This window comes from Triturus cristatus, chromosome 4_1, assembly GCF_964204655.1.
Source record: "Triturus cristatus chromosome 4_1, aTriCri1.1, whole genome shotgun sequence".
Taxonomy (NCBI): domain Eukaryota; kingdom Metazoa; phylum Chordata; class Amphibia; order Caudata; family Salamandridae; genus Triturus; species Triturus cristatus.
In genome coordinates, this window is record NC_140585.1 from 16,882,318 (window position 1) to 16,894,344 (window position 12,027).

Consider the following 12,027-nt stretch of genomic DNA (forward strand, 5'->3'; position numbering starts at 1 on the left):
ACCAAGCACAAACCAGCTGCCAACAGGAAGGCAGCAATGGCAACAGGAGGTGGGAATCCTGCACCACAGGAGGAGCTGGAGCAAATGGAGACCACAGGCATCAGTGTGGAGACGGTGCAAGGAGTCAGGAGTGCGGACACAGTACGATAGGACCTGACACAACATAAACAGGGTGAGCAACATCCGGTGACTGGGGGGACAGGGGGAGATGGGCACAATGGCACATATGCACAACGATGTTTAGCACACTGCACACCCACAATGACCCAGGATCATGTCCTTGATCCCCGTGGCACACTGCAGCACACACATAGCAATCACAACACATCCCACGACAAGTGGTACAAAGTGCAACACTGACACTGCAGAACAGAAGACACAACTGGGTCTGCCCATGTGCAGAAACAGGCCAATCCCATCTAACATAGCAGGAAACTGTGAGATGGATATGTACGTGTACAAGCCTACATCCGTCATGTAGTCCAAATGTCCACTGTCCTGCCTCAAATTTGAGCACCTCCCAAAGAGTCACAATGTACTTTGTCATACAGTCTGCATGTAAACAAGAACAATGCGTCAACATACATGTCAACACAATGTCAACATGCATCTCCCCTGAACATTGCAGTGGGATAAACACCTCCAGCAGAGAAGACCAGACAACTCATCAGTGATGCCGGAACGGACCATCACACCTTCGACACCGATGCCCTACACAGCTCATGGACATCTTTGACAACCCACCCCCAGGAGCAGGGCAGTCAAGCTACATAGAGGAGACCCCAGCCCCTGCAAAGACCACACAGCAGGAAGCACCCGCACCACGGCTGGCACCCAACACTTCACCGAGGCACACACCGCATTCCAATGCCAGGTGTCAGAATGCCATAAGGAGGTGGGTGAACAGGTGCGGGTGGGGTCAGAGCTCATGGAAGCCGAACTAGATCACATACGTGGGTGTTAAAGTCCCATCAGGGACCACCTACACCCCACTAAGGAGACCCACACCGTGACAGAGACACTTGCACTTGCACATTTCCCATAATGAACTATGCCCAGAGCTCCGGAATCATCATTCACACACCCACGCCGGACCTCCGTACGAGGGTCCAGGCCACTCCTCTCACGTATTGAGTGGGTGACGACAAAGCTCATGTCCAAGGTCTCACACACTGCCAGAGGGGACATGTTTGCGTCCGCTGTACAAAGCACAATGTAATGTTGGAGGGCCCGGGGCCCCCATGCATACATTAAGACCACACAGACACACGCAGATAGTTTGTGGGACTGGCTACATGCGCCCTGCCCCTTTATTGTCAGGGTCACATGTACAGAGATGCCTGTGCTGGATGTGTGTGGGGTGAGTGCAAGCCAACCCACAAGGAGTGGTTGGTGCTGGCAACAACTACAACAGTGGACACCATTAAAACAGAAACAGAAAACACCAACATTACAGAGGCAACTGCAGAGCATCATTTTTGTAGCAGGAGAAAGTACAGAGGTCACCCAATGAGAAGTGTCCATGAGCTGTGGTCCACTGAGTTAGTGGCACCTGTAGTGCTGAGCAGGATTTCAGGTAGATGATGGCATCCACGACAGGTGTGAGCAACACTAACAGTCTGGCAGTAAGACACTTCCGACTCTGGCTTTTGGCGTTTGGAGCTGGTCCTGGCGGTGGTGGCATGTGCCTCCTGCTGTGATGCGATGTCCGGGCAGGTCAGGTCTCAATTTGATGTGTGAGCCCTGATGGACCACAGTTGAGGCAGGAGGCAGCGGACATCACAGGGCTACATACACATGGCGTTGGATGACCCAAGGCCATCGTTTAGAGGCCATCCAATATCTCAGCTGACAGGGTCCCTGACTTGAGCTGCACAGAGTTTTTTTTAAATTTAATGCAGATTCATATAGCGCAAACTGGATCCGAAGGTATTGGAGCACTTTTACATGAGCACCGGTATGTTACACAAGGACACATTTCAGGCACTGGAGATTAAGTGATTTGCACAGAATCACAGGATGTGGACGTGACCCCAAGGCTCGAATCCTGGTTTCCAGCACCAAAGTCGGCAATCTAGCCGGCGGACCACATCCTCTCCCCAAGTTAGTGTTAGTGGCCCCGGATGCACTGCGGCCAGCACAGGCACACCGCCAAGGGACGGTGACTTGCAGTGAGATAGGGCCACGCAAGCTGAGCAGGTCCTCATCGATGTCCGTGGTGAATGTGGCGGAGGGCTGCAGGGGACAGTGGAAGGTTTCCTCCAGGGCATGATGCAGAGGGTAGAAGCCGTCCGGAAGTGGCAAATGGAGGAGTGGAATGCGACTGCCTCATTTTTGCCACCAAGTCAGTATCACTGTCATGATGATGAAGACAACCCCAGTCCATAGACTCAGTCGCCACCAACGTTCAACCAGAAAGTGTCCATGGATGTTGGGGAACAAACTTAGTGGCACAGGAACTGAAAGAGAATGCAGTCTGTGATGAGGCCTGTACAATGAATGATATCAAATCTGCCATTAATTAATCAAGACTGAGTTCTGACCGTGTGACCTACTCAGCTGCAGTGTAGGCACGAGGCAGTGGTCAGCGCTGGCCAACAGCTGTTCAGCGAGCTCCTCCTGAAACTCTAACACACGACGTTGACATGGCATGTGGGGATGACTTGTGGTTGATGGAGGTAGGCGCACCAGTGCTTGAGCGGGTGTTCAGTCAGTGACAATGCCATGTCCTGCCTGGTATGGACTGGATTGGATTGATGTGAGGCCTGCTGGCCCGCAGTGTAGGCCGAAGGCGTAGTCATCAAGGGCGTACAGACACGTATGTTTGGGATGCTATGCACAGACTTGGTGTCACCACATCGAAGGGGGTATAGTGATGTAAGCTCTGCATTAATATGAGTACTCGGACACTGTATAATCAAGACTCAGTTCCAAATGTGTGAACTACTTGACCGCAGTGTAGGCCGGAGGCAGCGGCCAGCAGTGGCCCACAGGCACAAGTCGTTGGCTCGCGATGCACAGAGTTAGTGACACCAGGGCAGTTGTCGGTAGTGTTTGATCACCTCCGTAACGATGGTGCTTTTTTCCTCCTGACTGAAACGCGTCATCCTTTCACACCTCTCCTTGCGTGCAACGATATGTACTCTACCATTGAAAAATCAAGACTCAGTTCCAAATGTGTGACCTACTAGTCCGCTGTGTATGCCGGTGGAGTGCGTCAACGAGAAAGGAGTACTGCGGTACTGTGTCGCGGAGGCCGTGATGGTCTGAGGAGGATGCCAGGGTCGCAGCACTCAGGCTTGGAGTTTGCACCGGCACGTGGTGGGCCCTCTTCGACACATGCCGGTGTCGGCAGGTGTGCATTGCAGCCTGGTTGCGCAGGGCTGGGCAGGACTTGTTCGGGGACCAGCAGGCCGGGGTGCAGCAGGCGCACAGGATCGCAGGCAACACCACTCATGGTGACGGCGTCGGCCTCATGGTGGGGTGAGGGGCGCCGCCCTGGCAGAGACATTGGGCATTCCGGAAGAGAACCACCCCCAGAGCTACATGCTTTTTATTCACACCCCTATGCTGGCCTGGCGTACGCTGTGCCAGGCCTCTTCACTCACGCTTACAGGGGGCGATGTAACAAGCTACATTTCCGGGATCTTTGCCACTGGCTGGGGTGACATGGTTACATTCACTGTCCACTACACTCCATACACCAGCGGTGTATGTCAACATGGATATGTGTGTGGTCTGCATACTGTAGTCTGGCCATGACATCCACGCCACACTTGGCATTGTGTACCTTCTCATTCATCTGAATCTTGCCTCCTTCGCACATGCCTGGTCCCCACCTCTTCCCACAATCTGCTATCGCGCGGCTGAGGTGCCATGCCATTGATGCCTTATGTGCATGTTTGGCCCAGTATGCCACAGGAAGTTGTGCTGTCGTGTCTGGTGGGCGGGCATGTTCTTTGGCATGTTGTATGTGAGTAAGATCCGGGGTGTCACGGAAAGTTAATAAAACACAAGCTTAAGAGGCTGGTCAGGGGATTTTTCAGGTTTAATTACGGAAGCTTTCTGCTCCAAGTTTAGAGGGAAAGTGTTGCACAGTGGTTAACTTTACATATAACATAACGTTGTTGGCATAAAAATGTACAGTGTTAAACATAGTGATTAGAAGCCTGATTTTAATAAGCAACGTTCTTTTATTTTGTAGTGAACCCCTGAGGAAGGACTCTTTAAAGTCCGAAATGCATTGGGTATTATAAGATCTTGCAACCAAGGATGTTTTATGTTTTTTTGCGTGCCCGTAAAAAGGCCTGGATGGGCATATCCGCAGGCATGAGAAGTTGTTAAAACATAAGCAAATCACGTGTGAAAAGAACAATAAAAATAAAATGGAATTAAGCCAAAATTAAGGATTACATGGAATAATTTACTGACAAAAGTTACAAAGCGATTGATACAAGATGTGTGAAATTCACGACACTGCTGTGCACCTGGATTGGAGTGTAGTACCGCTCCACTTTTGATGTTGTAACTTTTGACGTGATTAGGGGCAGATCACGTATTCCAGGAAGCACGCACATAGCTTTGAGTTTGAAAAACCTCGTCAAAAAGAAGTATAATTGTCTAAAACAGGAGTGCACGGGAATCTTCGATAGCATTAATTTGATACAACTGCCCTACATGCAAGTAGCACCCACAAAGAAAAATCAAGGGATAACAGACTATTCATGGATATAATCACACGCGTGAGATGCACATCAAAGGATTGGAAGATATTTGCGAATGAAATGAGGTGGCTTTTATAAGTTTATTAACACGGTCTATTTTTTAACATCTTCCATTTGCAACATTTTCTGGAATATCGTAAATGTTGTATTATGACGAGTTTAAACATTATGAAGTAAATTCTTAGATTAGAGCTATGGTGCAATAGATAACAACGGCAGGGTGGGCGGGGTACAGTATTGTATTGTATTACCTGGAAAATCGTGAAATTAGAGCAGTGACACACAAAGGAAAGGAGGTTGATAACATTTAACAAGAGGTGAACTATGGGAAATGTAGGCATAGTGATCGTCACACTGTTAATTGATAGGCTGTGATAGGTTAAACATTAGAGGCGGGGCAACTTTATAGGAGTTACAGCAGAGGAAAAACATGTCTTATTGCTAAATGCTGCCAGAGCGTGGGAATCGTCGCTGTAAGATAGAACACAAACTCAAGTTGCGTAGGTAAGAGTGGGTAGAGTGATCGTCACAGTGTTAATTGATAGGCTGTGATAGGTTAAGCCTAAGAGGTGGGGCAACTTCGTAGGGGTTAAAGCAGAGGAAAAACATGGCGTACCGCTTAATGCGGCCAGAGCGAGTGAATCGCCGCTGTAAGAAAGAGCACGAACTCTAGTTGCGTAGGTAAGAGTTTAAGCGGGTTGTATCTGGGGAATGGAAAGTTGTTAGCGGGAAGGAGGAGTAAACTAACTTTTAAGATCCGGGGTGTCACGGAAAGTTAATAAAACACAAGCTTAAGAGGCTGGTCAGGGTATTTTTGAGGTTTAATTACGGAAGCTTTCTGCTCCAAGTTTAGAGGGAAAGTGTTGCACAGTGGTTAACTTTACATATAACATAACGTTGTTCGCATAAAAATGTACAGTGTTAAACATAGTGATTAAAAGCCTGATATTAATAAGCAACGTTCTTTTATTTTGTAGTGAACCACTGAGGAAGGACTCTTTAAAGTCCGAAATGCATTGGGTATTATAAGATCTTGCAACCAAGGATGTTTTATGTTTTTTTGCGTGCCCGTAAAAAGGCCTGGATGGGCATATCCGCAGGCATGAGAAGTTGTTAAAACATAAGCAAATCACGTGTGAAAAGAACAATAAAAATAAAATGGAATTAAGCCAAAATTATGGATTACATGGAATAATTTACTGACAAAAGTTACAAAGCGATTGATACAAGATGTGTGAAATTCACGACACTGCTGTGCACCTGGATTGGAATGTAGTACCGCTCCACTTTTGATGTTGTAACTTTTGACGTGATTAGGGGCAGATCACGTATTCCAGGAAGCACGCACATAACTTTGAGTTTGAAAAACCTCATCAAAAAGAAGTATAATTGTCTAAAACAGGAGTGCACGGCAATCTTCGATAGCATTAATTTGTATGTGAGTTTGTGACATGTGCACTCCCAGTGTTGTGAGATGCATGAGTGTGGAGTTGAGGTGTGTGGTGTGTTCATTTGTTACTTGGCAACGAGCAGTGCATTTCCGTAGATGCCAGCCTGGAAACGCTGGTTTACGGACTATCAGAAGATGTAGGAATCATGCACACTGCCTAGGTGGTTGGTGTCGACGTTGGTGGGGATTCCCCGGTGGTCCACTGTTGCCTGCACATTGATGGAATACGTGTACTTTCAGTTGCGGGTATTGTGTGCAGTGTTGCCAGGGGGCACAAGTAGGACATGTGTGCAGTCAATTGCCCCTGACACCTGGGGAAGCCAGCTGTGGCGTAGACGCCTTGCATGGTCTCCAGCTGTTCCTGCACAGTGTGGGGTACATATAGGTAGTGTGGTACCAAGCTGATGATGGCATCCAAGACAGTTGTAGGGAACTTGGATTAGCCTGTGAGACTCCTCCGACTCTGGCAGCTGTTGTTTGGAAGGTACCAGAGGCTGACATGTGCAGCACGGCCAGCAGCTTTGTCTGAGGTGGGATGTTGGTTGTCCGCTGTGTTGGTGCCTTCTGCCTGTGGGCAATGGTGGTCAGGATGCATGGGATGGTTGTCTTGAATTTGTGTCCTGAATTTTGACCCTTTGTCCTGAATTGTTTAGAGTTCTCTCCAGAATTTGCCTCCATGTCAGTTGGTCACCCTAGTGCAGATACACAATCTCCTCTTCTTATTTGGCATGCAGTGTTAGTGCCATGAAGCCATGAGTGTGGAACCAGCGCTAGACCTATTAGGAGTGTTCAGCGAGAGGAGTCCTGAGACATTGTACAATAAAGCACACAGGAGTCCTGGTGACCAGTTCAGGAATGTGCCATTCGCATGCACTCCGATGCTCAGTCAACACTCACCCTGTCCTCTTTGAATTTCAGACGTACTGCCAACGCCTCGCCCCAGGATCACACCTGGTGTCTATACACAGTAAAGAGGACATCGAGTACCTGAAGAGCTTCGCCTTCTGGCACACGCGCTTTCATCGTGCCTTCTGGGTGGGGACATCGGACCCTTACACGGTAGTGTACTCCATTACATGGTCTTAAATGGATGTCAGGGCAAAAACTACAAATAGGGCAGGGATTGGGGAGTTTGAGGTAGAAACATGATCTGGAAAAGGAAAGATTCCAAACCACTTCTCACCTTCCTGCAAAACAAATTCAAAGTGACATGAATGCTTAGAGTCAGGTCAGGGGGTCTAGCTATCAGTAGTGCATGGGGTGCAGTGGCACCCATGTCTAGAGGCCTTAGGGGTCAATGAGACCTCAAATATCGTTCTGTTTAGCTACCATACAAATTGACAGGAAGTCCCAATTGTCTTGCCTGTACAAAGCCCACGGCAGCCCAACTGCCACGCCTTTGAGCATGTTGAAAAAAGTGGGCTCAAAAATCTCTGCCACGCAATTTCCATCCAAGTTTTGCAAGTGATTTTACAGCACTGGCAGCCTTCGCCCTATCAGTGGAAGTGGGGTGAGCTGAACCCCAAAAAGAGGGGGGAAGTAGAGAGACTGCACCCCGTCAGTGCAAGTAGGGTAAGTTGAACCCAAAAAAGAGACAGGGTAGGGGAGGCTGCATCCCATCAACGCAAGTGAGGTGAGCTGAAGCTCCACAAAAGACAGGGGGGCTGCACCCCATCAGTGCAAGCGAGGTGGGCTGAGGCCCAATAACAGGTGCGGACTGTACCCCATCAATGCAAATGGTATGAGCTGTGGCCCAACAAGAGGTGGGCAGGCTGCTCCCCATCAATGGAAGTAGGGTGAGCTCAGGCCCAAAAAGAGGCAGGGGGGCTTCACCCTATCAATGCAAGTGGGGTGAGCAGAGGCCAAACAAGAGGTGGGGGAGGGGTAACTGTACCCCATCAATGCAAGTGGGGTGAGCTGAGACCCAACAACAGGCAGGGGAGGGGGGCTGCACCCAGTCAGTGCAAGTGGGGTGAGCTGAGGCCCTACAAGATGCAAGGGCTGGGGGGTTATATTCTGTTATAACTTGTCAATTCAATTTCAATTTGAAATAAATTAGAAACATTAAAAAACCAAGTAGATACTCTGGCATGGGGTACCTTCACTTTTCCATTCCTAGCACTGGTTTAAGGTCTATATTTAAAAGGGTGAAATGCCATCTTTAGCTGATTTTCCCAATATTGTCCCCAGCATTGACATGTTATCCTGGATTATATTAATCTACTTTACAGCCCACAAATGTGGTGAGCCGTGGGGCCAGGAGTTATAGCTCCTTGATAGCAATGGTTTTCTTTCTTTCAGAAAAGGCACTTTAAGTGGACGGATGGAAGTCCCATGGACTTCAAAAGCTGGCACCCAGATGAGCCCTTCAGCTCGGGAGGAAAGGAACACTGTGTATGCTCCAACTATGGAGGTAGGCATTTTTCTCCCACATTCAAATCCTCTTTCCTGTAAGTTGTGAGTTGCTCCTGATTTACTCCTGAATTGACCATTACATGTTTGGAATGAGTACAATTCAGAGGCTGAATGTTTTTGCTTCTTCTCTCGTAGGCCCAGGACTCTGGGGGGAAGTGAGGTGTGACAGCAATCTCGCCTTTGTCTGTAAAGCTCCCAACCCTCCTAAGGACAAGCCCTTGTGTGCAAAGGGAGTGTAAAGATGTGGAGCAACCAATGGCGTCCGTTCTGAAGAGATGGAAGCACAGATGCCAGGGATAGGGAGGGAGGAACCCTCAGGGCCTTGTTCTTGAATGGCACTAAACATAAAAATAAATAAGGCACTTTATTCACCCATGATGTGTGTTTTAAACTCTCACAGCAGCTCAATAACAATCTTTACCTTCCACATCCCTGGCCCAAAAAATAGGATTTGTTCAATTCTGCCATCATGCATGGTGCTCAAGAAGATCTGCAGGTGCCACTGTAGGCATGGGAGTGACAATGTGGCAGGTGGGGTGTGAGTGTCCCTTTGAAGCCCAGTGAACACCTACTAACTCTAGAATGGGTACCGCCTGCTGACTAGGCACTAAGACACAACACTTACTTGGGTGGAGTGATCCCTTCACATCTAGGGGCTCAGGTGCACCTGCTGCAGGGTTGATTTTACTTATTTATTTATTTATTTATGTCATTCGTAGAGGTGATGACTTAGGCGCTAGAAAAGTGAAGTTTTGAGTTTTTTCCTAAAGATCAGATAGTTAGTGCAAAGGCGAATGTCCAAAGGTAATTGGTTCCAGAGTTGAGGGGCTAGGTAGGAGAACGCTTTGCCTCCTAGTCTGGTTTGTTTTATGCATGGAGCGGTGAGAAGGCCTTTCCCTTTTGATGGAGGGTACATGATGGTGTGTGTCTGACCAGTTTGTCCGCCAGATATGTTGGTCCCATCTGGTTTAGGCCTTTGAACACCATACAGCAGATTTTGAATTGGATTCTTTTGCGTATGGGTAACCAGTGTAGTTTGTGGAGAAGGGGAAGTGAGGGAGCTCGGTAGGGTGCACTGGCACCAAGGCGGGCTGCTGTGTTCTGGACCACCTGTAGACTGTTCAAGGAGGATTCCTTTGCAGAGATCAGCAAGGCGTTGCTGAAATCAAGTCAACTGAGTACTAGAGCGTGTACCAGTGTTTTGCGTGTGGAAAGGGGGAGGAAGTGAAAGACCTTGCGGAGCAGGCCGAGTGCATGGAAGCATGCTCGTTTGGTTGCAACGATATGCTCGTCCAGGTTGAGTTTGCTGTCTATTAGGACCGCCAGCTTTTTAACCACTGACTTTGGGGATGGAGCCGAGCCCATTTCCTCTGGCCCCCAGCTGAGTGACCAGCTGGTAACTGCTTCTTTGAATAGCATTATTTCTGTTTTTCCTGCATTTAACTGCAGGAAGTTGTTGCTCATCCATGATGTTATGGTTTTCATGCCCTCTGCGAAAATGCTTTTGATGTTGGGGGTGTCTTTGTCAAAGGAAAGTAGGAGTTGTGTCATCTGCGTAGGAAATGGGGGTAAACCCGATGTTTCTTAGGAGTGCTGCGAGTGGGGCGACGTATACATTAAATAGAGAGGGGCTGAGACAGGAGCCCTGTGGTACGCCCTTAGTTACCAAGGTGGTCTTGGATTTGAAGGGTCCAAGGTTTACCGTTTGGGTTCTTCCTTTAAGAAAGTCCCTCAGCCAGTCTAGTGCGATGTCCTGAATGCCTATGGTTCGCAGTCTTTCCAACAGAATCTGGTTCTATATGGTATCGAATGCTGGGGACAGGTCAAGCAGTATAAGAATTACTGCTCGGCCAGCATCCGCCTGCATTCTGATGTCATCTATGGCATTGACCAGGGCTGATTCTGTACTATACCTGGTGCGAAATCCTGACTGTGAGTGATCGAGACAGCCGGAGGATTCAATGAATGCGGATAGATGTGTATTAATGTATTTTTCCAACAGTTTGTTATGGAGAGAGAGTAGTGAGATGGGTCGATAGTTAGATATCACGTCAGGGGGCATTTTGGTGTTTTTCCTAATGGGCATAATCTGGGCCGCTTTCCATTCTGCGGGAAGTGTACCTTCTTTGATTGATCTATTAAGAATGGAGCAAAGAGGTGCTGCCAGTCCAGCTGCGAGGCTTCTGGAGATTTTTTCCTGGTATTAGGTCATTGGGGGAACCTGATTTGTAAGATTTTAATAAGGATTCTGTTTCATGAATGGTGAGCAGAGGGAATTCTTTTAAGGTGGAGGAGCTGGATGGGGCTGGAACGGGTTCAGCAATCGAGTTTTGGCGTATACTAGTGTTGGAGAGGGTTATCTTATTGTAGATGTCATCAATTTTTTGTGAGAAGTGGTCAGCTATGTTATCACATAGTGACTGGGTTGGCTCGTCTTCCGGGTTGCAGGCTGTGGGATTGATGAGGGAGTTGAGTACTTGAAAGAGGACTTTAGGGGTGTTGTCTGTTTGCTCAAGTTGGTTGGAGTGGTAGGAGTCTAAGGTCGTTTTATACTTTCCCTTGTCAAGGGGATCCTTAGATCGGCACCATTGACGCTCAATCTTTTTACATTGGCTTTTTTCTGTCCGAAGATCTAAGGAATACCAGGGGGTCTGTGCACGTTTGGGAGCCACAGAGGATCTTTTCAGGGGGACCAGAACCTCTATGGTGGATTTAATTGTGTCCTGGAAGACAGTCAGGCATTTGTTCACTGTGTCTGAAGCAGACTGTTGAGGGGGAATGAATGTATCGCGAAATAGTGTAGGTGTTAGTTTGTGCCACTGTCTGTATGCTCATGTTATTGGGGTTTTCTTGGCTGCATGCTCGGAGGGCCTACTAGGTCTAATTCAATTATAGAGTGGTCTGACCACGTCACAGGCTTAGTTGATTTTTAAACTGTATGTGATGAGTTGGAGAGGACTAGGATGTTCGCCCCTCCGAGGTGGGCAGAGGACCCCAGGGTGCAGGACCCAGGATGTGACATGGGTGTGTTGCATGGTGACAGGATCTCCACATCTGACCAAATCACCACCTTGGCTTTCCTTACTTCTTCCAAGGCCTCCTGGGTTCATATACATTGTGAGCCCTCGTGAAACAAATCACAGCCATGGGAATCCTCCCCACGTAGGTCCAGGCTCATCGGTAAGTTGTGAACATAGAGGGGGACGAGAAGCACTTAAAGGTTCAGTATTCAGGCTCCATAGTATACTATGTAATACAGAAGGTGTGCAGTTCCTGGGGGTAGAGGGGATGGGAGGATCTAGGTTAGGGAAACTGAGGCAAGGGCCCTCACACACCCGTGTGGGTGTCATGCTTCATCATCGGGCAGCTCCTCATTGGTCCGGTGCTGCAATGACCTACAGGCCCCTCGAGGAGGTCTTTTGAGCATAAGATGTCAAT

General features: G+C 48.4%; 1 protein-coding gene across 1 annotated transcript in view; it reads left to right on the plus strand.

Annotated features, from left to right (window-relative positions):
• Window positions 1-8,962, plus strand: part of LOC146839320 (lectin-like) — a 96,922-nt gene extending 87,960 nt beyond the window's left edge. Inside the window, exons 3-5 of the mRNA XM_085650771.1 lie at window positions 7,093-7,233; window positions 8,476-8,587; window positions 8,725-8,962. Coding sequence (XP_085506897.1) covers window positions 7,093-7,233; window positions 8,476-8,587; window positions 8,725-8,828 — 357 coding nt within the window. The 3' untranslated portion in view covers window positions 8,829-8,962. The remainder of the gene's footprint in view (window positions 1-7,092; window positions 7,234-8,475; window positions 8,588-8,724) is intronic.
• The last annotated feature ends 3,065 nt before the right edge of the window (window positions 8,963-12,027 follow it).